At 42.4% G+C, this 27,047-nt stretch overlaps 1 protein-coding gene across 3 annotated transcripts in view; it reads left to right on the top strand.

The window, feature by feature from the left end:
- ADAMTSL4 (ADAMTS like 4) overlaps positions 1 to 27,047 on the top strand; it is a 201,108-nt gene that overhangs the window by 23,448 nt on the left and 150,613 nt on the right. For all 3 annotated transcript variants that reach the window (XM_073639550.1, XM_073639549.1, XM_073639551.1), the window contains exons 2-3: positions 8,125 to 8,191; positions 25,688 to 26,436. In XM_073639550.1, coding sequence (XP_073495651.1) covers positions 8,126 to 8,191; positions 25,688 to 26,436 — 815 coding nt within the window. In that variant the 5' untranslated portion in view covers position 8,125. The remainder of the gene's footprint in view (positions 1 to 8,124; positions 8,192 to 25,687; positions 26,437 to 27,047) is intronic.

Below are 27,047 nucleotides of genomic sequence, written 5' to 3'. Positions count from 1 at the left end.
ACAGTTCGGAGCCATGCCACAGTGGCTGCCACTCAAATTAGTTTCTGGGTGCATGAGCAAAGAGCAGGAACAATGACAGTAGTTGTCTCTTGTTTCTTGCAAATTAAAGTGGGTTGTCCACCTTTGGGGACTTTTTTTTTTTATTTAAATGCATGCATTTAGGGCTATAAACATTTTTGTAATTGCGTTTAATTAAAAAGTTTACACTGATTGCCTTCTATAGCCTCCGTGTCTTTTACAGACTGCTGAATGAGTTAACTGAGACATCATCAGTGAGCTCCTTCTGATTGAATAATGGGGGGAAAAGTTTGTTACTCTTTTGTATGTCTCTTTATGACCTTCTTTCTGCTAATTTCTGACCACATGAAAGGTGAATGTGCAGGAACACACAGAGCCCGTAAAAGCCAAACGGTGCAAAATGTTTCATGAATTCCAAATGCAAAAATTAATTTTTGCCCCAAATGCATGAATTTAAGTATAAAAGAGACAGCCCCTTTAAACGTCTCAAATAGTTGAATAATTCTTTACAGTATTTTTATTTCATTTCAAGGCTTTGAGCCAAGGACTTTGCATTTGTTTTTATGTACATGTTATGTTTTACGCCGCGCTGCTGTCTCTTTAACGTGCCGTCACACCAGTATATGATTGTGGCGCTTCCTCGCAGTGCTCATCCCGCTGACAGATTATGTCATTTCATATTGTTGCAATTGTTTCCCCACCCTAAGTTGCGAACAGAAGATTCCCTCCCGATTGCAGAGCCGGCTCTTACAAGCCTCTGCCAGGTGGTTTTTTTATGATAATTCCTCTAATAAAAGTCACAGATAGATCTCTGCCAGTTCATTCTCCGCTGCATGTCACTTGAACAATGCCTGGGCAATTACTGTCTTCCTTTTCAATTTGCAAAATAAAATGTCCTGGTCGGAGGTCACCTGAAGGTCATTGTTCTCATGTGATGCAGATTCCCAGCGCTTTCATCCAGTCACAATCCCAGCATAAAATTTGCAAATAATGGAGTCGTTGCCCAGTTTTCTACAAGCTAAATGAATCTGCATTGTAGGACAGTCCTCCTCCTCATCCTCCTCCTCATCCTCCTCCTCATCCTCTCATTTTTGCTCTGCTCTGGTTAGTTTCACTGTAGTGTTTTGCATTCTCTCATAACCAGAACTCCAGGTATTGCCAGTGACATAGTTTGGGGAGTGCCATAGGGGCAGCTGCCATGGGAGCAAACTTCTTAGGGGTGCATTTCAAAAGATAGGAATCACCGACGATCCGGGCAGTTCTCATGCACCGAGTTTTTGGTCGAGTGCCCCAGTGGCACTTTGAACAGTATCGACATCAATGTAGTTGGATCCTGTCAGAGAGCACGGTGCCATAGTCACCCACCACTTGTAGGCGGCAAACTGATGTAGACCTATGGCCTACAAGACGTTAGCGTCCCAGTGCTGATGGTGCAATGACTATACTGTGCCACCTGTGCTGGCCCAGTCCGTGTGCAGAGGAGAAGAGATCAGGCGCTGAATGGCTCAAAGGTGGCATTATTATTTTTGGAGGGGTTATTAATACTTTCTAAAGAAGGCACTAGTTATTTTAAGGGGGCACAATACTTGCCTTGTCCTACGTGCTGGCAACCCATCCTACAGTACAGTATATTGCACATATAGGACAATATTTGAAACAGTATATTTGAGCTTCAAAAAATCTGAAAATCCGATGTGTATTTGTTCTGGAATCGGCAGAGAAAGCCATTGCGAAATGTTAGTTTTCTTTGGCTGATTTGCAGTTCAAAATGGCTACCTCCATTGAGTACCATCACAAGTCACTACCAGCCATGGATGGTTTTGGAGGATGAGACCCACCAAGAAGCCACGTCTTGAAAACCAAGTCAGGAGAAAGGGTAACACGCTTTCTTCTTTGAAAATACCGGCCCATGTTTTCCACATCAAAATCCAAGCGATAAAGTAGAGCGAGAATATACCCTAAATATTCCCATTAACTGACCTTCAAAGGGAGATGTAAAAAGGGACTGACATGGGAAACCTGGAGCTTTTCTGAGGGGCTCTTCTTCGTCTTTTCCCAGTGATATGCCACAACAGTGTTTGACGTCTTGACCGTGATACTAACAAGGTTGGAACATTTCGTCATCATTTCTGGTACGGATCTACCAGATTATACTTGGTTGATTGTAAACAGGAGGACATCTAACATGGGATGATGACTAACACGGGATTAAACCCATGTACCGCTCACACTAAGAACATTCACAGAGCGTTCATACTGTTCCCGTCCTCAATAGAGACCTCTTTGTAGGACTTTTCGAGTGTAAATTGGACTTTCAGGCATGGATTTTCGACTATTAGTAAACACTCAGGGCTAGGGGCAATGACCGGACTGACAAAGACTTTTTATATTCAAAATGTCTCATTTCTTTCCTCTTACAGTATTTGCTTAACTAGACAGAGTTTACACAGCTTGCTGGAGGTATTTAGTAGGAAATTGATATATTGTTCCCTGTCCAAGGTATATACCCTTTCCGTCCAACGCTGCTATACAGGACTTTACTCTAGTTGAGCTGCATTTCCAAATCTCATAGTATCCAATAATAAACTCATCCAAATGTAACATTCATGTTTTCGCTTGAGTTCAGCGCTTTTGATGGTCCTGGAAAGTAAGATCTGGGCATTAGTCTAAAAAGAGTAACCTTTGTACTCCGCAGGTCACCATGGTATTTAGCTTTCACTACTGTCAATGGGGGCCAAAAGTTGCAGCATTTGAACCAATTCTAAACCCTCCCCCATTCACATTAGACAAATATCGGCCATACGCGCCAATTTCGGTTGGTTCGGCCAATGGTCTAATATGTATGGGACGCCGCCCGACTTATGGTTGGGAGAGATGTTGATCAAGCATGTTTGATTTCGGACTGTCATTCGCAGTGATCTCTAGGAGATAATTCTCCAGCCAATTTGTCAGCCAGCGACTTTCTCATAGACAACACTGGAGTGCTCTTGTGTATGGGAGAGATGGCTGAGGTGGCCGACGGCCGTACGATTGTCCGAAGCATTGTTTGGCCGACAGCCGTTGGCATCAACTCCCAACAAGGCAGCTTATGAGCTTGGAAGTCAATGTGAATGGTTCTACTTTCCTATGGCTATGGCCTATGGCTCCCTGCTCTACCACGCGATCCAACTGTATCGGTATAGTTCAAAGCTCCGCTACCCTGAAGAACTGGGGCACCTGCACCGAGGTCCTGGGCATGCTTCATGGTAATGGTATCTTTTTATATTCTCTTTGAAGTTTTGCATCCAGTGCAGCTTCCCCTGTGGCCCTTCCTACGCTACACCACTGTACAAGCCATCAGAATGCAAAGTGTGCAACGTTAGAACTTGCTTATTACACACCTACAAAAAGTAAAAAATAAACTTTAAAATGCTGATCCAAAAGCGCAACATCAAGTTTAGATCTAAGAAATGCAGGTGTGTTTAGTAACCTAGGGTACTTTGTACTCTTCAGAAGAGAAATTTGCACTCCCTCTTCTTCTTGTACAGGCTTAAGGTTTAGTAGTTTATATAACTCGTGCGTCTGGGTTGTTACATCTTCCCTAATTTTAAGAGGGCAAGTGATCTTTAAAAATCTACTGATCCCCACACTTGGGTAAGAAGAGTCATGAGCTACTTCCATAATACCCATGTTATTGCTCAGGCATCTTTGAGAAAGTAGTAGTAATAAATAGTAGTGTTGCGCAAGCATGCTCGTTTAACCCTTTAAACAAACATGCTCGGGTGCTCGCCGAGTAGCTTCGGCATGCTCGGCATCTCTGTTTGAACCGCCGCGGCTGCATGTGTCGCAGCTGTTAGACAGCTGTGACACATGCAGTGATTGCCTGTTTGTTAAGCAATCTCTGCATGTGTCACAGCTGTTTAACAGCTGTGACACATGCAGCCGCAGCGGTTCAAACAGAGATGCCGAGCACGCCGAAGCTACTCGGCGAGCACCCGAGCGTGCTCGTTTAAAGGGTTAAATGAGCAATCTCACTCAAAACTAGTCAGGACCAATAGATGGTTCAGATCACATATTATCATTCACTTGAGAATCACTTTTACTCTAAAGTCTAAAGTTGTAAATAGTGAATCTTGTGAAATTCACCCTCATTGTCAAAATTTTTCCTAGATATTTGATTTGCACCAAGTCGATTTGTATGTCAAACCCTCCAATTGTCTGAATTCAAGTGTGTGATAATCTGAGGTCTCCTAGTTCTGTATTGAGCATTTTCAAGCTCTTAAATGCAAACACAGCCTTTATAATGTCCACCGTATTTGGCTACGGGGAAAAACTGCTTTGCAGTCACACACTATTTGTAATGTTTATTCAGTGTTTTAAAAGTTTCCTTATATCTATTGCTAAGCTGTGACATCCTCTCACTATCTAGATTCACTACAAATAAGCTGCTGCATTCCCTGCCTCTGCTTTTATAGAGACTATGCTAGTCCTTCTTGTTTGGCTGCTTTATACCATATGTTTGATAGCTGGAAGAAGTTATGGGGAAGCCCAAGTGGCTGCACCTGAGATCATGTGAGACTTTTTCATGCAATCTTTTGCTTTGTATAAAATATCTGTGGGCAATTTTTGGGGGTTAATTGAATCACAAATTGTTCAAATTCAACCTGTCCATTGAATTTCCTAAAATTATACTCAATTCAGTTGGCATCAGATTGATGTGTTAGATTTGGATTTTTCAAGCAGAAAATCCTCTGCGTAATATCATACCAGCTAAGTAGATAGCAGCAAATGTAATCCATACGTTGTCAAAGTCTGCACCAAATACGCAACGTGTTAACTTACCCTTGAAGTCTTGGTCAAGGTAGGCATAAGACATTGTGGGCAATGATACTTTCCGAACAGATGTGACCAGGTGATGGTAGTTAAATGGTGTCTGGCGAGTTACAAATCATTCAGCGATGTGTAATATGCAGCTTTTACATAAAATATTGGACTTGTGACAGAAATGCAGCTGTGTTTGTGTTTCACAGTCTCTCGGAACGAAGACAGGACGTGAAGAGCATGGTTACTACCTAGCATAAAATATAAACGGCACGCACATGGGTGTCTCCATGAACAGACATCAGGCAACGCACATACACAAAATACCACACCTTCTTCTTAACAGGGTGAAACTATTTAACAAAACCATTCAGGGAATATATATTGGGATACATTCTGGAAATTTGGGATAGTGGGCTTTTTTTCGGTCTATCTTATCTCAGGTGGATGATTTATTCAATGAAGCTGTTTCTATGAAGGTCCACCACCTTAATTAATTGAGGTGGAGTCCCACTGGAGAAGATGTCCTTTCTAGAAGCATCTTGAGTGTTTTTCTTGGTCATCTGGATATGACAAGAAGTTGAAGTGCTCACAGATGTTTTTTGTCCCTTCGGGGGACGTCAGTGAGTGCCCTATCAGTGGTAGAAGTCTCTAATGAATTTTCTTTAACCACATTAAAAGAGATAAACAAAACTTATTAAGAATATCATATTTCCCACACACGGCATCAGAAGAACATTTGTTTTCTTGATGTCTAGCTCCGGATGGTGGCTTACCGATAACGATATTGGAAAATTTTGCTTCATTATTTTTGTTGAGATCTTTCACAATGGTTACTTACAAGCAATCAAATCCTTTTTTTTTGGAATCGGATATACAACTAGGTTTAGTTATTGATATATGTGTTTTTTTCAAAAGGGAACTTTTACCAAGGAGAAGGGGCTTCTGGATAGGCCACTGACGTACTTTTCAGGTAGCATTTCTACAAGATCCCGGTTTCTTCTTATTTGCCCAGTTCCCATTGCAGGTCTACAGGAGTAATTGCCTTTATTGCAGAACTTATCATTAAACATTTTTTTTAGGAAAATGTGATGACAGACCCTAAGATATTTGTAATGGCGTCCATATTGGTTGTCACCCAGTTTAACAAACAGCTAAATAATTAGATCTACCAGGTTTGAGTATTTAGTATATTATTTGATTTATCAACTTTTTGGCAGGTGTCATCGCACTTTTACTACAATTACCGGTTTCATCCTATCCCAAAAAGATGTCACCATTTATGTCGTAAGGTTTCTCCTTGATGAGAGACATAGGAAGACTTATGTGCCATGCAATGATCCCTTGGGATTTTGAATATGCAATTAGCCTCTTCAGAGAGGAAAAGGGCTTGAACTCTAGTGTCACCTATTGGAAGTACAAATCCTAAAAATCAATATTGATCATTTAACGAGCCTTGCCACATGACTTGGGATAAGAAGCCAAACCAGAAACCCCATTTGCAGAAAAATGTTTCAGGGTGTTTGCCCCTCATCAAAGCAAAGCAGGAGAACTGATTTGGCTGTGTAAGAGGCCTCTGATAGGGAATCTAAGTGCTACAGTTTCTTCTTGTAAAGATAGTCAACTTTGTATAGGGAGACTTTAAGGCCATGCAGTGCTCCCCTGGGAATATGACTAAGCAAGTAGACCATTTCAAATTGGCGCTTTGCACAAGAAGAAACCTTACCCCTGCTTTGCACTGATGAGGGAAAAATATCCTGAAACATGTGTTTGCAAATAGAGTTTCTTGTTTGGCTTCTAAGCCTAAGTCATGTTGCAAGGCCCTTTAAAGACCCTAGAGTTCTCTCTGCAGAGGCTCCTGCCATTTAAGCCATGAATCATTGCTGATCCTATAAACAATAATTGGCTCTTTTTATTGTTTTGTTTTGTACTTCTGCATTCTTAGAGGCTTGTGTTGTAACATTTTATGACTGGTCTGTGACTAATTTTTCTGCTTACTCAGTTTTTACAAAATTTTGTCCAAAAAAAGACAGGGAGTGACCACCTTGTATGTTGACATTTCCTATTTAAGTTCCACTTTTCTATATTGTCCGCACGCAAAGGTGGGGCAAATGGGACATGTGGCAATTCTAGGAGAACCGGCTCAAAATCCCTATGTAACAAAGTAATGCTATACTAAGGATTATATAAGGGATCTGGATAAATAGCTATCCGCTAGTTCCTCTCAGAAGGGAATAGACCTAAAAGGAAATCTTCCATAAGTATGGATGTCTTTGGTTGAACCTCATGGGTCTTCTTGTCACTTGGCCTAGGACTTGACCGACCTGGGATAGTTTAGCCTTTCTTTTTTGCTAAATAAGTCCAACATGTCTGGTATTGTCTCTTTTATCAGTGCCCAGGCTTGTATTTTACTATTTTCAGATCGTGGAAAGACAGAAATGTTGCCAAATGTTAAACCAAACCAAGTCGGAGATGACTCCGACAGTAGACGTACTTTTCTCTTCATTTCTGTCATTCCTTTTGTGCTTAAATCTATTGCCCATCAGCCGTCATTTACGGAAGTGATATTTTTACGGCTTCTTCCTTAGGGTTATGTCATTCGCTGTAAAGGATACAAGCACATGTTGTTTTCAAACCTACAACTAGGAGAAAATTACTGATGAGCCTACATGTTTGCTCTATGATAAAAGTCAACGCCAACTCTTGGTTGAACTGTGGAAACTGGAGAAAACCCCTGTCACCATATGTGGTGAACCTTGATGAGCCCCAACAATTCTAGGGAATGGTAAAATAAGGTCCTACAAGATAGTTTGTGTGATAAAACTATAACAGTAGTGTTGGCTTCTCAGGAACCTCTTTGATGTTTTTCATTTCAGGAGTGAGCATGTATGGGAAGAATTGGTTCCTTGACACTCCAGAAATAAGCAGTTGAGGTGGAGAGAAAGAGAAGTTTGTCAGCGATTCACTCCTATTTTTGTGAAATATTTCTACAATCTAAAATGGACAGAGCCACATGTATGGTATCCTCTTCTCTGAAGTGCCAAATAGGGGACAAGGGGAACACCATTCTCCCGAGTAGTTTGAGTCCCGAAAGTAAAAACTCCACTTTTTTACTTATATTTTTGATATACCATGAATGCAAAATGTAGCGTTTTATTGTTGCCCTTGGATGTAGTTCAGTCTTAAAATGTGTTCTCGGACCAGAATAGTTTGAGAACACCTCTACTAGAATGGATTATAGTCCTGAATTTTGGGATGATTGTAAAGTCCCTTATAAGTAATCTTGTCTTTTGTTTATTTCCATAGGATGTCAAGCTTACAGTACTGGTTTATTCACCTGTTGATCCTTCATCTCTGCCTTGGAAGTGAAAAAGTGAGTTTGACGAGGACATGAGATGATTCCCTCCCCCCAACATTTGTCATCAAGGCAGTAGAGATGCTCAGTTTATGTTTCGTGGTGTGTCCTATCGATTCTTCAAATCTCTTAAAGGTTATCAGGCTAGGTCATCAATATAAGATCATGAGGTGGTGGGAGACCACTGGCACACCCACGAATCAGCTGTTGTCACCTCCTACTGGCTGTACGTAGAGCGCCATACACTGTTTAGCGGCTGCTTCAAGGTTCTGCAGACCAGTTTTACATCCCACCACTACCAGAGGTGATAACAGATGATGTCGGGTACTGGAGCCTCACTAATTTTACATGACCTAAAGGGGTACTATAAAGGGGGCAATGCTCATGGGTATACATCATCTGAAAAAATCTTGTTGACATCATTGTCTCTTCAGTCTAATATTTGCCATAGATTAGTTGGTTGTTTTAGTTTAGTAGTAGCCATAGATTAATTGGTCGCTTTAGCATGGTAGTACCCATAGTATGGCTGATATCTGCAGTCTAGGAGTGCCTATAGATTAGTTGGTATCTCCAATTTAGTAGTTCTCATAGCTTAAAGTTTAGGTAAACTTTTGTATAATTTTTTTATGTTTTAGGCTCTTTAATTCTGAGTCCTGAGACCCCCTCTGATTGCTCAAAAGATCTCTTAGAAGTGCGTCGCTCATTAGTGCCCAGCTTCTGCCTGAGAACTTACATCACAACATAGATCGGATGCAATAAATAGCTTATAACTTGCTACTGATTCCGTATTCCACTGTGTGCTCGCGCTTGTAAGGTGGCTCTGTCAGTTGTTACCTGGCAGCTCGAAAATGGCTATGACAAACAGGCTTGGTGCAAGCTACTCTGTTTCCCAGAGCCCTGGGGTTGTCCTAGCCTTCACCCTTTAACCCCTATACAGGGAACTGGACTTATACAGGGGTCCCTGAACAAGGGGCACAGAGTCAGCTGCTTTTCAGTGGCGGAAACTGGCAAGAAGGATAGTCAGGTAGCCAGGTCAAATCCAAGATTGCCGCAAAGGTCCAAAATCATCAGGCAGGAGAAACATCAACAAATAAGCCGAGGTCCGTACAGGAAAACACTATACTAAACTGAAGCAGAAAACACAGGCCTAAACCAGGGAAGCACAAAGCTATATCTGGCAGCCTCCAGCAGTAAGCTGAAAACTTAAGAAGGTATAACTCCAGCTGGACAGCACACACCAATACTGCCAGACTGGACAGCACTGCAGGTCCCATCTACCCAAATCTAAGTGGCTGGACAGAGCCTGTGCCGTACAGAGCTTCTGGTTGCAAAGTCTCTTCAATCACCAGCACAACCCACAAAATGTATACGACGGCGCCTACCGACAGAAGCAGACGTCACAGGATTAGGTCCTGGTGGAGATCTGACAGCCCTCAGGCAGAAGCTGGGCGCTCTTGTCTCCTGAGCTTCACACTTATAAGAGATCTTTTAAGTGATCGGTGGGGGTCTTAGGACCCAGACACTTACCAATCTGCTCAGAATTAAAGGGAGCGCTTTAATCAATTAAACGCCAAGCAATCCCCGCCCATGTGCTCATTATTCCCCCAAATCCCGCCTATATGCTTATTATCCCCCCAAATCCCCGCCTATGTGTGTAATCATCATATTCCCCCCCTGCCCTGCACGTCACAGGGCCCAGGGCACATAGGCGGGGATTTCTTCATGTCTCCCGGACGCCAAGCCTGTACAAAATAGAATTGATTAAAGCGCTTTTCTCTGCAATCAGACCTCTACTATGGGCCATACAGGTAAGTATAGATTTACTTTTCTATACCCTGTATGGCCAAAGTAGAGGTCTGATGACTCCAAAGTGGTGACAGATTCTCGTTAAGGGGCCTAAAACATTTATAAAAAATTTGCTCTTTAATGGGTAGTTTTAGAGTAGTAATATTCATCTTGATTTTTAGTAGTTCCCATGGATTAGTTGGTAATTTTAGTCCTTTAGTACCCAATTATTATTTAGTTGTCAACAGTAGGCAATAGTCATTATGTGTTGTGGTACCAGCAAATTTGCCTTTCCAACAAATATTGATTAATGGAATTGGAAGTGTTTTAGCCAGTCACGATGATCCTTACCTGCTGAGAGTACTGTCTACTATAGATTTAATGACATGTTCTACCTGACCATAGGACACTTGATCAACTATATGGATAACCTATAGGGATCTATCTTCCACATTGGCCACAATCTAATTTCTATGAACACCAATTCTAGGTCAGCAAAACATTGTTGAAATTTTTTTTACATTTTTTTTTAATTTTTTAGAGTTTACGAGTTTTCCTCTCCTGACCATATTCTCCAAATGACTCAGTTTTATATATATATATATATATATATATATATATACACTGCTCAAAAAAATAAAAGGAACTCTCAAATAACACATCCTAGATCTGAATGAATGAAATATTCTCATTGAATACTTTGTTCTGTACTAAGCTGAATGTGCTGACAACAAAATCACACAAAAATCATCAATGGAAATCACATTTATTAACCAATGGAGGCCTGGATTTGGAGTCATCCCCAAAATTAAAGTGGAAAAACACTACAGGCTGATCCAACTTTGATGTAATGTCCTTAAAACAAATCAAAATGAGGCTGAGTATTGTGTGTGGCCTCCACGTGCCTGTATGACCTCCCTACAATGCCTGGGCATGCTCCTGATGAGGCTGAGTATTGTGTGTGGCCTCCACGTGCCTGTATGACCTCCCTACAACGCCTGGGCATGCTCCTGATGAGGTTGTGTGTGGCCTCCACGTGCCTGTATGACCTCCCTACAACGCCTGGGCATGCTCCTGATGAGGTTGTATGTGGCCTCCACGTGCCTGTTTGACCTCCCTACAACGCCTGGGCATGCTCCTGATGAGGTTGTATGTGGCCTCCACGTGCCTGTTTGACCTCCCTACAACGCCTGGGCATGCTCCTGATGAGGTTGTATGTGGCCTCCACGTGCCTGTTTGACCTCCCTACAACGCCTGGGCATGCTCCTGATGAGGTTGTATGTGGCCTCCACGTGCCTGTATGACCTCCCTACAACGCCTGGGCATGCTCCTGATGAGGCTGAGTATTGTGTGTGGCCTCCACGTGCCTGTATGACCTACCTACAACGCCTGGGCATGCTCCTGATGAGGTTGTGTGTGGCCTCCACGTGCCTGTATGACCTCCCTACAACGCCTGGGCATGCTCCTGATGAGGTTGTATGTGGCCTCCACGTGCCTGTATGACCTCCCTACAACGCCTGGGCATGCTCCTGATGAGGCTGAGTATTGTGTGTGGCCTCCACGTGCCTGTATGACCTCCCTACAACGCCTGGGCATGCTCCTGATGAGGTTGCGGATGGTCTCCTGTGGGATCTCCTCCCAGACCTGGACTAAAGCATCCGCCAACTCCTGGACAGTCTGTGGTGCAACATGACATTGGTGGGTGGAGCGAGACATGATGCCCCAGATGTGCTCAATCGGATTCAGGTCTGGGGAACGGGCGGCCAGTCCATAGCTTCAATGCCTTCATCTTGCAGGAACTGCTGACACACGCCAGCCACATGAGGTCTGGCATTGTCCTGCATTAGGAGGAACCCAGGGCCAAACGCACCAGCATATGGTCTCACAAGGGGTCTGAGGATCTCATCTCGGTACCTAATGGCAGTCAGGGTACCTCTGGCAAGCACATGGAGGGCTGTGCGGCCCTCCAAAGAAATGCCACCCCACACCATTACTGACCCACTGCCAAACCGGTCATGCTGAAGGATGTTGCAGGCTGCAGATTGCTCTCCACGGCGTCTCCAGACTCTGCCACGTCTGTCCCATGTGCTCAGTGTGAACCTGCTTTCATCTGTGAAGAGCACAGGGTGCCAGTGGCTACTTTGCCAATCCTGGTGTTCTGTGGCAAATGCCAAGCGTCCTGCACGGTGTTGGGTTGTGAGCACAACCTCCATCTGTGGACGTCGGGCCCTCATACCAACCTCATGGAGTCGGTTTCTAACCGTTTGTGCAGACACATGCACATTTGTGACCTGCTGGAGGTAATTTTGCAGGGCTCTGGCAGTGCTCCTCCTGTTCCTCCTTGCACAAAGGCGGAGGTAGCGGGCCTGCTGCTGGGTTGTTGCCCTCCTATGGCCCCCTCCACGTCTCCTGGTGTACTGGCCTGTCCCCTGGTAGCGCCTCCAGCCTCTGGACACTACGCTGACAGACACTGCAAACCTTCTTGCTACAGCTCGCATTGATGTGCCATCCTGGAGGAGACCCCACAGGAGACCATCCGCAACCTCATCAGGAGCATGCCCAGGCGTTTTAGGGAGGTCATACAGGCACGTGGAGGCCACACACAACCTCATCAGGAGCATGCCCAGGCGTTGTAGGGAGGTCATACAGGCACGTGGAGGCCACACACAATACTCAGCCTCATCAGGAGCATGCCCAGGCGTTGTAGGGAGGTCATACAGACACGTGGAGGCCACACACAATACTCAGCCTCATCAGGAGCATGCCCAGGCGTTGTAGGGAGGTCATACAGACACGTGGAGGCCACACACAATACTCAGCCTCATCAGGAGCATGCCCAGGCGTTGTAGGGAGGTCATACAGGCACGTGGAGGCCACATACAACCTCATCAGGAGCATGCCCAGGCGTTGTAGGGAGGTCATACAGGCACGTGGAGGCCACACACCACCTCATCAGGAGCATGCCCAGGCGTTGTAGGTAGGTCATACAGACACGTGGAGGCCACACACAATACTCAGCCTCATCAGGAGCATGCCCAGGCATTGTAGGGAGGTCATACAGACACGTGGAGGCCACACACAATGCTCAGCCTCATCAGGAGCATGCCCAGGCGTTGTAGGGAGGTCATACAGGCACGTGGAGGCCACACACAATACTCAGCCTCATTTTGACTTGTTTTAAGGACATTACATCAAAGTTGGATCAGCCTGTAGTGTGTTTTTCCACTTTAATTTTGGGGGTGACTCCAAATCCAGGCCTCCATTGGTTAATAAATGTGATTTCCATTGATGATTTGTGTGTGATTTTGTTGTCAGCACATTCAACTTTGTACAGAACAAAGTATTCAATGAGAATATTTCATTCATTCAGATCTAGGATGGGTTATTTGAGTGTTGCCTTTATTTTTTTTGAGCTGTGTATATATATATATATATATATATATATATATAAATCTATAAATATTAGGGTATATTGCCTACAGCTCTGCAGCTTTGGTCATCGTGGAATGTAGCTCCTGAAGACCTGCCACATTCCAAGCATTGGGTGATTGGCCTTTGTCCTCCTGCTTTAACCCGGATCCTGTGTTACACTTATTGATGGGTCTTTAGATCCTCGGCTTATTTACATCCCCAGCAGGAAACCTCATTGTACTTGAAGCTTGACAAGTCATGCGTTGGCGATGAGGTTGGAGCTGATTTACCGTAAGTCTTCTCCTTGTTTCTGTTTAGGGAACGGTTGACTTGTTAGATGAATGGACACAATGACTACAGTTTTAAGGTCATCCTAACCCCTCCTGTGCTGAAGAATAAACCTGAATATATGCATTTAATGTGGTCCTATGTCAAGAACAATGTATGGACCTCTGATCCCTCAAGATCTTATGGATGTATTAAAAAAAAAATTTTTCTCACTGAGTTTAAAGTATAATTAGATGAAAAGCAATTAGTTAAATGTTAGCAATGGACAGCGCTGTATTTTTTTAAGTAGGTTTTTATTTTTTAGAGATGGGGAATTATGTTTTTATATATTTTCATACTTTGGCTCCGATTCAGAACTCTGGCGTAAAAAGCTTTGAAAAGTCACAACATTTTTGCACAACGTGAGGCTGCGAAAAATCTTTGCAACTTTTGGTGTTTTCACACCATTTTCTGACAAAGTGGGCAGAGTTGGTTCGGGACAGGGGCATAGCAGGGAATGAATACCCATGCTCGTCAAATTCATGACGAGGGGTGGCATTCTTTACGCTGCAAGTCTTTATCCAGTCACCGACTGGAGTAAGATTTGTGGCGAGGCGCACGCTGCTTCGCACCTTGCCGATTTCATTAAGAGTCATTCTCCTCATACTCCATATATCCCCCTCATCAAGACTGGCATGAAAAATGCCAGTGTTGATGAATCGGGGCCTTTCTGTCTTAAGGCTCCCAAATATATTAGACAAAATCAGCCACACTTGCTGATATCCACAGGCTCCGCTGACAGTCTAATATGCCTGGGGGCCTCCGACTCTGCCCTGACATCATCTCATAAGGATCTATCATGTCCTATTTTTGTCTGACGATGCTTTTGTTCTCGGCAAGATAAGCCACCGCCCGAGGAGTCTGACAACGTTTCTCTCGTAGAGAATACCGGAGCACTACAGACAATGGAGCAGACGGGAGAGATAGCTGCCTGCCGAACGATCGGCTGATACATCTATCTATGAAACCTCTTAGGCCAGGTTCACACCGGATACTGGTGTTACTGTTTTGGCACTGGCAGTGTGATGACTATTCATTTCTCATTGTAGTTTTTGCTGTGAACCATAGGGATTTTAGGCAAGCTTGGCCTGACTAAAGTTGAATATGACTGGTATATTTTCTGCTACCCCAGTACAAATCCAAGCTCAACTAATAGTCCATATGTTTTCAGTGGGGACGACATTACCGGACACTTAGCTTCTAGGAGGACAAAGAGATCAGGCATCTTGAATTTCAACACACGCAATCCTTTTTTCTTTTTTCTTTCTGTTGTTGAGAGAGAGAGAGTCTGGGGACCTCTATACACATAAGATGGTTGTCCGAATCCTGCAGAAAGCAAAAAAATGTATTTCATATGTATAGACAACTAAAACCCCACAGGACTCTGAGAATTCCCATTAGGATATAATCTAGGCATGGCCTGAAGCTGGCCATAAAAACAAAAAAGGTGAAATCTTTAAAAAACATAAAAAAAAAAATCACAAAATGTTTGATGTCCTCATACCATAGCGCACAAGTTAAGGCGAACGTATTAGAGCTCCACCATCTACAGAACATATGATATGATTGATTCCAGAATACTTTGGTCGTTAACTTTTGACACTTGATACCTCTACTCTTTTATCTTGAGCTTTGATGGTTTCTACTCATGCCATGAGAAGACCACTGGTCAACCTGCCCTTGTGATCAATCTTTGGTTGATGGACTAGTAAAACTAATGTTGTCATCCCAATGCCCCAGGACTTTCGGAAACCTGACTCATATTATAGACTATCGGATGGTTTTCATTGTTGTAAAGACTCTGTATCATGCAGGAGCCATTAGCCGCTCTCCACACTAGTAAATTACTCATCCCCATCAAAGGGCTAAAGCTCTTTATTGCATAATCCATTGGAGGTTTTCTTGAAGGTCTTAGATGTGGAAATTGGGAATAGGTGTTGGATTTGTTACGAGTTTTACATGACTCCGTAGTCTGGACAAACCTAAAGCGTTTCGTAAAGGCTAAAAGAGCCTTGTTGGTTGCGGTGGAGTGGCGGCTATCAATGAAACACTAGTTCTTGGTCTTAGTAGTGTATATTTTGGGATCATAGCACAAAATTAAGTAAAAGGGGTCTGGAACACCAATTTTCAAATACATTATTAGGAATTTTGAGTTTCATAGAGGGCGGTCCTTACTTGGAGCAAAAAGTGCCATCAAAGATTTCTGGAAGACCTAACATGTCCATTCGTTATACACAGAACTTAATGAGGACTGTGTAATGCATAGTTTCTCCTGTGGTGGTGCTGTAGGGAAATCTGAGACTTGCAAAGTTCAACAACAGATCATATCTGATCGCTGTGAGCCTCAGGACTTTTGGGTAACCTTTTTCTCTGAATATGCTGTCTTTGCTTTTATTTAATACCTCCGTTATGAGGGAACCATGCTCCACTGCAGATGAAAAGCTAGTAATGTTATCCCTACCAAAGCAGCTGTGTGCAGGTAATGCTTATTTCTTCTACTGACATGTTATGGATTCCAATCTGTTTATACGTTCTTCGGGGTCTGAATGCTGGGTAAAACCACTAAGGACCCTGAAGTAACCACCTTTTGTAGTTGTCACCCAGTATTGACCAGCATTGGCCAAACACTCTTAAAAGGATTGTCTAGTTTAGAAGACCCATTTTTATATACCGTTTATGCAATGGAATTCATCATCTATTGACCAGAGTTGAGAGAAGTAATAAACAGTTTCTCTCGCTGTGTAGAAATGGTCCCATCCCAGAAAACTGATTGATTTGAATATGCACCGTGTAATTCTCAACTACTCCTGTGGTGGCACTGCAGGAACACTGTACACTTACTGCTGGGTTTCTCCAAAGATCCCATCTGATCATTGGAATTCACTAGGAATGGGACACTTTTTTTGACCATATTATTGTCACTAGAGATGAGCGAATTTTTTCAAATTCGCAAGCTTTGCCAAATTTTCCCAGAAAATAAGCTTTGAAAGTACTCCAAGGCCTCCAATTGCCTGAAAAATGACAAAACCCAAGATAAAACATAATAAGCAAATACCCTGCAGTAAATAAATAGCAATAGTGCATGAAAATAATAAAGGGTGCTTAGTTAACATCATTTTGATAAAAAAAAATGTAAATGCCATCTCACCACGTCAAGGTGACCCTATTCGGGATGGTCCTAACCTCTAGTATTAAAATCTTACCATTTGTCAAGTGACGTACATGTGAATAAGGGCTGAGAAGGTCTGAGACCCAGCTAATGGACACCCAGCCATTGGGAATTACATGAATATAATGTTAATCTCAAAGAAAAGGGAAGCCACACCTTTATATGCACAGAGTGCCAAAAAAACTGAAAAAAAAACCTAAAGAGATGAACTGGAATATAAGTTGGTGTGCATGCAGCATGTAGGCGCATGTTCACACTGGCCACTAAACAGACAAAAACCATGATAAAAACATAATAAGCAAATACCCAACAGTAAATAAATAAATAAATAGCAATGGTACATGAAAATAATATAGGGTGCTCAATTAACATAATTTTGATTAAAAAAATGTAAAAGCCATCCCACCACTTAAAGTTGACCATAGTCGGGACGTTCCTAACCTCTAGTATTAAAACCTTACCATTTGTCAAGTGACGTGCATGTGGATAAGGGCTGAGAAAAACTGAAACCTGGCTAGTAGACACGCAGCCATGGTGAACTACATGAAAGTAATGTCCAGCTCAAAGAAAATGGAGACAACACCTTTATTTGCACAGAGTGCAAAAAAACTGAAGAAAAAAACCTGAAGAGATGAACTGGAATATAACTTAGTGTGCATGCGGTTAGGACCTTCCCGAATAGGGTCACCGTGACATGGTGGGATGGCTTTTACGTTTTTTTGATCAAAATTATATTAACTAGGTACCCTATATTATTTTCATGCACTATTGCTAGGTTTATTTACTGCAGAGAATTTGCTTATTATGTTTTTATCTTGGGTTTTGTCTGTTTAGTGGCCAGAGTGAACATGCACCTGCACACTGCATACACACCAACTTATATTCCAGTTCATCTCTTTAGTGTTTCTGCCTGAAAAATTAGTAAGACATTATGTTCTTTTTCTAACACACTTATTCTTCACTGGTGTTATAAGAAGAAGATAAAGACGTGTCTCTAACTCCACTCTTCTCCGTGCGACGATTTCCAATGGTAGATTAGTAAAATATAACTTATTTGTTGAAACATACTAGGGCTAAAAACAACGCGTTTCATGGACATCCTGTCCACTTCATCAGGTGCATGGCCACTGCTGTTATGTCACACACTATCTGTAAAGTTTCTTCGCTAATGTGTTGTCACACACTAAAGTTCACTGCTGTGCTGTCACATTCATCATCACTGCTCTGCTGTTACACACTGTCTGTACAGTTTCTTCACTACTTTGCTGTCATACGTTAATCTTCTTCACTGCATTGCTGTCATACATTAATCTTCTTTACTGCATTGCTGTCATACATTAATCTTCTTCACTGCTTTGCTGTCACACACTATATGTACAGTTTCTTCACTGCTGTGCTGTCACACACTATATGTACAGTTTCTTCACTGCTTTGCTGTCACACACTATATGTACAGTTTTTTCACTGCTTTGCTGTCACACACTATATGTACAGTTTCTTCACTGCTGTGCTGTCACACACTATATGTACAGTTTCTTCACTGCTTTGCTGTCACACACTATATGTACAGTTTTTTCACTGCTTTGCTGTCACACACTATATGTACAGTTTCTTCACTGCTGTGCTGTCACACACTATATGTACAGTTTCTTCACTGCTGTGCTGCCACACACTATATGTACAGTTTCTTCACTGCTGTGCTGTCACACACTATATGTACAGTTTCTTCACTGCATGGCTGTCACACACTATATGTACAGTTTCTTCACTGCTGTGCTGTCACACACTATATGTACAGTTTCTTCACTGCTATGCTGTCACACACTATATGTAGTTTCTTCACTGCTTTGCTGTCACACACTATATGTACAGTTTCTTCACTGCTGTGCTGTCACACACTATATGTAGTTTCTTCACTGCTGTGCTGTCACACACTATATGTACAGTTTCTTCACTGCTGTGCTGTCACACACTATATGTACAGTTTCTTCACTGCTTTGCTGTCACACACTATATGTAGTTTCTTCACTGCTTTGCTGTCACACACTATATGTACAGTTTCTTCACTGCTGTGCTGTCACACACTATATGTAGTTTCTTCACTGCATTGCTGTCACACACTATATGTACAGTTTCTTCACTGCTGTGCTGTCACACACTATATGTACAGTTTCTTCACTGCTGTGCTGTCACACACTATATGTACAGTTTCTTCACTGCTGTGCTGTCACACACTATATGTAGTTTCTTCACTGCTTTGCTGTCACACACTATATGTACAGTTTCTTCACTGCTGTGCTGTCACACACTAATCTTCACTGCTGTGCTGTCACAATCCTCATTACTGCTCTGCTGTCACACACTATCTGTACAGTTTCTTCACTGTTGTGCTGTCACACAATAATCTTCTTCACTGCTTTGCTGTCGCACACTATACAGTCATGGCCGAAAGTGTTGGTACCTTTGAAATTGTTCCAGAAAATGGTATTTCTCCCAGAAAATTATCACAATTCCACATGTTTTGTTATACACATGTTTATTTTCTTTGTGTTTATTGGAGCAACACAAAAAAAAGAAAAAAAGGCAAATTGGACATAATTTCACACAAAACCCCAAAAATGGTCTGGACAAAATTGTTGGCACCCTCCTTAATATTTGGTTGCACCTCCTTTGGTATAAATAACTGCAATCAATCGCTTCCTATAACAATCAACAAGCTTCTCACAACTCTCAGCTGTAATTTTGGACTCTTTTGCAAACTGCTCCAGGTCTCATATTTGAAGGTGTCTTCTCCCAACAGTAATTTTAAGATCTCTCCACAGATGATCAATGGAATTTAGATCCAGACTCATTGCTGGTGACTTCAGAACTCTCCAGCGCTTTGTTTCCATCCATTTCTGGGGGCTTTTTGAAGTATGTTTGAGATCATTGTCCTGCTGGAAGATCCATGACTTAGGACTCAAACCCCGCTTTCTGACACTGGGCACTACATTGCAACCCAAAATCCATCCATTGGTAATCTTTAGATTTCATGATGCCTTGCACACAGTCAAGGCACCCAGTGCCAGAGACAGCAACACAGCCCCAAAACATCTTTGAACCTCCACCATATCTGACTGTAGGTACTGTGTTCTTTTTTTTGTAGTCCTCATTCCGTTTTCGGTAAACAGTAGAATGATGTGCTTTACCAAAAAGCTGTATCTTGGTCTCATCTGTCCGCAAGATGCTTTCCCAGAAGGATATTTGCTTACTCATGTACATTTTGGCAAACTGCAGTCTAGATTTTTTATGTCTCTGTGTCAGCAGTGGGGTCCTCCTGTTTTTCCTGCCATAGCGTTTCATTTCATTCAAATGTCAACGGATAGTTTGCACTGACACTGATGCACCCTGAGAGTGCAGGATAGCTTGAATTTCTTTGGAACTTAATTGGGGCTGTTTATCCACCATCCGGACCATCCTGTGTTGCAAGCTTTCATCAATTTTTCTCTGCTGCCCACGTTCAGGGAGATTAGCTACTGTGCCATGGATTGTAAACTTATTCATTATGTTGTGCACCGTGGACAAAGGAACATCAAGATCACTGGAGATGGACTTGTAACCTTGAGATTGTTCAACAATTTTGGTTGCCAAGTCCTCAGACAGTTCTTTTCTCCTCTTTATGTTCTCCATGCTTAGTGTGACACACAGACACACAATGCAAAGATTGTGTCAACTTCTCTTTTTATCTGGTTTCAGGTGTGATTTTAATATAGTCCACACCTGTTACTTGTCACAAGTGAGATGGAACGAGCATCACATGCTTGAAACAAAGTTGTTTATCCACAATTTTGGAAAGGTGCCTACAATTTTGTGTGGCCCATTTTTGGGGTTTTGTTGTTGTTACAATATAAACAAAGAAAATAAACTCGTGTATGACAAAACATGTGTAATTGCAATAATTTTCTGGGAGAAATATTTCATTTCTGGAAAAATTTGAGGGTGCCAACACTTTCGGCCATGACTGCATGTATAGTTTCTTCACTGCTGTGCTGTCATACATTAATCTTCACTGTTGTGCTGTTATACATTAATCTTCTTCTTATGGGCAGAAAGGTGGCTCAGTGGTTAGGACTGTATGGTGGCACAGTGGTCAGCACTGCAGCCGTGCAGCGCTGGGGTCCTGGGTTCAAATCCAACCAAGGACAGCATCTGCAAGGAGTTTGTATGTTCTCCCTGTGTTTGCATGGGTTTCCTCCGGGTTCTCCAGTTCCATCACACACTCCAAAGACATACTGATAAGGAACCTAGATTGTGAGCCCCAATGGGGACAGTGCCAATATTGTCTGTGAATTGTCTGAATTGTAAAGCGCTGCAGAATATGTTGGTGCTGTATAAATGAAAAGATTATTATTATTCCCTGCTGTGCTGTTATACACTATTTTTACAGTTTCTTCACTGCTAAGCTGTCATACATTCAGAGACAAATTGTTTCCAAGGCACGAGAGAGAGAATTTCATTCCTTTATTCTTCCAAAATGCATCATAGAAGCAACGTCTCAGCAAGCAAGTGGCCCCCCCAAGCTCAAACAAATGGCAGATGAGCTTCAAGGAATGCAATCATCTCTCTGGTGCCTTGGAAACGATTTATCTCTTAATTTGCAGGTAACTCCATGAGAAGTGCCCCAATGAAGCACAGAACCTGTGGAGTGGTGCAAAGGGAACTACCATTGCGGACACTGTGTTGTCATACATTAATCTTCTTCACTGCTTTGCTGTCACACACTATATGTACAGTTTTTTCACTGCTTTGCTGTCACACACTATATGTACAGTTTCTTCACTGCTGTGCTGTCATACACTATATGTACAGTTTCTTCACTGCATTGCTGCCACACACTATATGTACAGTTTCTTCACTGCTTTGCTGTCACACTATATGTAGTTTCTTCACTGCTATGCTGTCACACACTATATGTACAGTTTCTTCACTGCTTTGCTGTCACACACTATATGTACAGTTTCTTCACTGCTGTGCTGTCACACACTATATGTACAGTTTCTTCACTGCTTTGCTGTCACACACTATATGTACAGTTTCTTCACTGTTGTGCTGTCACACACTATATGTACAGTTTCTTCACTGCTGTGCTGTCACACACTATATGTACAGTTTCTTCACTGCTTTGCTGTCACACACTATATGTACAGTTTCTTCACTGTTGTGCTGTCACACACTATATGTACAGTTTCTTCACTGTTGTGCTGTCACACACTATATGTACAGTTTCTTCACTGCTTTGCTGTCACACACTATATGTACAGTTTCTTCATTGCTGTGCTGTCACACACTATATGTACAGTTTCTTCACTGCTGTGCTGTCACACACTATATGTAGTTTCTTCACTGTTGTGCTGTCACACACTATATGTACAGTTTCTTCACTGCTTTGCTGTCACACACTATATGAACAGTTTCTTCATTGCTGTGCTGTCACACACTATATGTACAGTTTCTTCACTGCTGTGCTGTCACACACTATATGTACAGTTTCTTCACTGTTGTGCTGTCACACACTATATGTACAGTTTCTTCACTGCTTTGCTGTCACACACTATATGTACAGTTTCTTCACTGCTGTGCTGTCACACACTATATGTAGTTTCTTCACTGTTGTGCTGTCACACACTATATGTACAGTTTCTTCACTGCTGTGCTGTCACACACTATATGTAGTTTCTTCACTGCTGTGCTGTCATACACTATATGTACAGTTTCTTCACTGCTTTGCTGTCACACACTATATGAACAGTTTCTTCATTGCTGTGCTGTCACACACTATATGTACAGTTTCTTCACTGCTGTGCTGTCACACACTATATGTACAGTTTCTTCACTGTTGTGCTGTCACACACTATATGTACAGTTTCTTCACTGCTTTGCTGTCACACACTATATGAACAGTTTCTTCATTGCTGTGCTGTCACACACTATATGTACAGTTTCTTCACTGCTGTGCTGTCACACACTATATGTACAGTTTCTTCACTGTTGTGCTGTCACACACTATATGTACAGTTTCTTCACTGCTTTGCTGTCACACACTATATGTACAGTTTCTTCACTGCTGTGCTGTCACACACTATATGTAGTTTCTTCACTGTTGTGCTGTCACACACTATATGTACAGTTTCTTCACTGCTGTGCTGTCACACACTATATGTAGTTTCTTCACTGCTGTGCTGTCATACACTATATGTACAGTTTCTTCACTGCTTTGCTGTCACACACTATATGAACAGTTTCTTCATTGCTGTGCTGTCACACACTATATGTACAGTTTCTTCACTGCTGTGCTGTCACACACTATATGTACAGTTTCTTCACTGTTGTGCTGTCACACACTATATGTACAGTTTCTTCACTGCTTTGCTGTCACACACTATATGAACAGTTTCTTCATTGCTGTGCTGTCACACACTATATGTACAGTTTCTTCACTGCTGTGCTGTCACACACTATATGTACAGTTTCTTCACTGTTGTGCTGTCACACACTATATGTACAGTTTCTTCACTGCTTTGCTGTCACACACTATATGTACAGTTTCTTCACTGCTGTGCTGTCACACACTATATGTAGTTTCTTCACTGTTGTGCTGTCACACACTATATGTACAGTTTCTTCACTGCTGTGCTGTCACACACTATATGTAGTTTCTTCACTGCTGTGCTGTCACACACTATATGTAGTTTCTTCACTGTTGTGCTGTCACACACTATATGTACAGTTTCTTCACTGCTGTGCTGTCACACACTATATGTACAGTTTCTTCACTGCTGTGCTGTCACACACTATATGTAGTTTCTTCACTGTTGTGCTGTCACACACTATATGTACAGTTTCTTCACTGCTGTGCTGTCACACACTGTTTGTACAGTTTCCTCAGTGTTTTATGACTTTCTCGTCATATCTCTATGGCTAAACTGATGTTCTCTCATTATCCAGATTCACCCCAAAATGGTTACTGCATTCCCTGCCTCTGCTTGTAAAAAGGCTATGATAGTCTGTTCTGATTAGCTGTGCTGTAACATATGATAGGAATATGATAGCTGCTGTTTATTGTCAGGAAGCCCGGCCAAAGTCATGTGATCCTACTCTGGCTGATGCAGTATAAAAATGTGGTGGTGGCCACTTTAGGCAATTTGCACATAGTGAATCACAAATTTAACAGATTCCTAAAAATTAATCATGAATTCAATTATCTTTGAATCGATTCGCTCATTGGTAATTGTTCCCCTTGTAACTAGTAGGGATTGTCCACAGCATGCATGCAATTCCTTGAAGACTGCACTCATGACTCTTATTTTTTTTCTCTTTGCATGCATTATTTGAAGCCATTGCATGTGATGGTTGGGGTGGTCTCAGTACAGACTTTGCATTGAGATTCGCGATCAGAATTTGCCTTTCTAATTTGCTGCCACCTTGAAGATGTTAGGAATATCTGTCACCTAGTGGGTGGAGGGTCTAGATTGCGTTCAGATGGCAGCACGTGATGTATGGCTGACCGTAATGGAGCTTCTGCTATCAGGAATCCCAGTGACAGCACATACCATTGTTACAGGGGAGAATGTAAAGCTATTTCTGACTTGGCAAAATTCATTCCTCTTCCGCAACTAGCCATTGTCAAGCAGCCCCTTTATAGAAGATACAGATCGCAGGTCACGCAAAGTCAAAGACGAGTGCAGCCCTATTGTGTCCCTCTCTCATAAATCCGTCCTTGAAAGATTTAGTTAATTGCTATCTGTTTGTGCTCTCAAACAATCAAGGTCAAAAGTAATTACGGTATCTGTTTAGTTAAAATGGAAATTCACTTTGTTTGTAGGGAACGTAGAGTTTTGTACCATGCTTTGGATGGACCATACCATCTTAACGTGTCTGGGGAATATTGACGTCTATGGGACATTGCTTTGTGATGAGTTGCTTATGAAGAGGTTTGTATTAAAGTTTATGGAGGAGCTGACATCTATTATATGCTTTTCCCATCATCATTGAAAGGAAGTTATTACATGGGCGATTAGCTTTTTCCATCCATATGGTATGTTTCCATCTAACACGTGTTGTAAGAGATATATGAGAACAACGTGTGTTGGTGTAGATGTGACTGCCTTTTGCTTGGGGAATTCAATCCTCTGGGATCTGCAATAAGATGGAGAGGGGGCGCCAATAGCGCTGTTACCCAGACAAGTAGTGGTATAAAGGAAAAAGGATGCTGACCTTGGTGAGTTGTGAAATGCACAACTCATATGATGGTATAGGGGAGTGCTGCAGGAGACACCAAACCTCAAGGGTCCGAGTACCATAAGTTGTATATGCAATGTGCCAATGATTCCGCGCTCCTCCAGGTCAAAAGAAGGGATGCAATGCCCAGTGCTTGGTTAAGAGTCCATTTATTTAAAAGCTAAAATCAGACGTCCTGTCCACTTCATCAGTGCATAGCTTGTGTCCAAGTACACAAGCTATGCACTGATGAAGTGGACAGGATGTCCACGAAAGGCGTCTGATTTTAGCTTTTTAATAAATGGACTCTTAACCAAGCACTTGGCATTGCATCCCTTCTTCTTCTTTTGACCTGGAGGAGCGCGGAATCATTGGCACTTTCTTGCATCCACAACTTATGATCCTCTGAGATCTGTAGAAGGTCTTAAAAAGATCTGGACTAGTGCTACTTTAGTAAAAGTGTAGAAAAATTAACCTCTCATGATATGTGGTTAGCAAATGACTCTGAATGTGTTCAAAGATAGTGGACCATCTTATAGCTTTCTTTGTGTCTCCATGCTTTACAGGTACCTCATCGGAGATCTCGACAAACTTCGGAAGATGACCAGGTGGAGAATAAAGTAGCTGGCACATGGGGCTCCTGGGGAACATGGTCCTCATGTTCACAGACCTGTGGCTTGGGAGTCATCGAAAGAAGTCGTGCTTGCTTGTCTCCATATCAGCAAGTTTCTTGGGTACCAAGGCCAGAGCCAAACCCTCACAGCATTCAGCTACATCCAGAGCCACCTTTTCGAGATGAGAGTGACAATCTTTACTCTGTGGGGCCCGCCAGGCCATTGTACCCTCTTCATAGAGAAAGAGAGATTGCAGCTCCATTCATGGAGCCTCATTTACCAAGAAACCTACCACCCAGTCGACATAATCAATTTAATCGCAATGCCAGAGAAGAAACATTTGCTGGTGGATCCCAGCCTTCATATCCTAGACGGGATCAACCTCCTTATCACAGACCAACATCTAACCGAGGACGGATAGTGCCTCAACCCTCAGAAACACTTTGGCAGCCATCACCACTGGACATGCCGCTCAGGCAGGATGCATTACATGCTTCCGAAACCTTCTCCATTCATAGAAAACCCCAGCAAGATGTCCCTTTTAATAGAAGGAACAACTCGCATGTGGATGACTCTTCACAACCATGGCCATTCTTTCCAGATTCCATCCCTCTTCTAAAACCTGACAGCTGGGAGGAGACCAACCCAGTACGAGCATTACCACCTCTGTCTCCCACTAAAGAATCTCGCTTTTCACGAAGGTAGGAAATTCATGATAAAAGAAGAACGTGTTGATTAGATCAAAGGTTAGGAATTCACCACCAACTAAAGAAGGAATAACAATATCAAAGATTTCTAGAATTTGGCAATAGTGTTCATACCATGGAGGTAGTCAGTATGACTGCAATGATACCTTTAGAAAGAGGGGTCCCAGCCTTTGCTTTAAAATGGTAAGACCCTATGCATTACTGCCCTCTCTTGAGGGGATTTGCCCAAGTATCACAGGGTATGAAGACTTTTTATATCTTGGATTACTGGGGGACTTAGTTTGATTTTTGTTGAGGAGTTTTTCTTTTTACAACCATGGCTTTATGAACCCAAAAGTGGTCTCAAATGTCAAACATCTGAATGGTCTATGTTTACAAGTCATAATCCTTTGGATTGAGAGTTTTACATTGTATGGACATTCATGCAGAATAGCAGCCCAGATATAGGGGAAGTCACTTAAATGGAACGCCTTTTAGAGGTCCCAACTAAAGGAATACCTCTTATGCCATACACAAAGGCATGGAGACAAAGACGATCTTTATGAGGCAACTCCTTTAAGACAACCACTGACATAGGATGTCAGGTGGAGGAGTAAATCCCCCCA

This window comes from Phyllobates terribilis, unplaced genomic scaffold (genome assembly GCF_046119375.1).
Source record: "Phyllobates terribilis strain yellow unplaced genomic scaffold, ASM4611937v1 Scaffold_7__3_contigs__length_470593459, whole genome shotgun sequence".
NCBI classification, from domain to species: Eukaryota; Metazoa; Chordata; class Amphibia; order Anura; family Dendrobatidae; genus Phyllobates; species Phyllobates terribilis.
The sequence above is the reverse complement of the archived record's forward strand: the minus strand, read 5'-3'. Positions and strand labels throughout refer to the sequence as shown.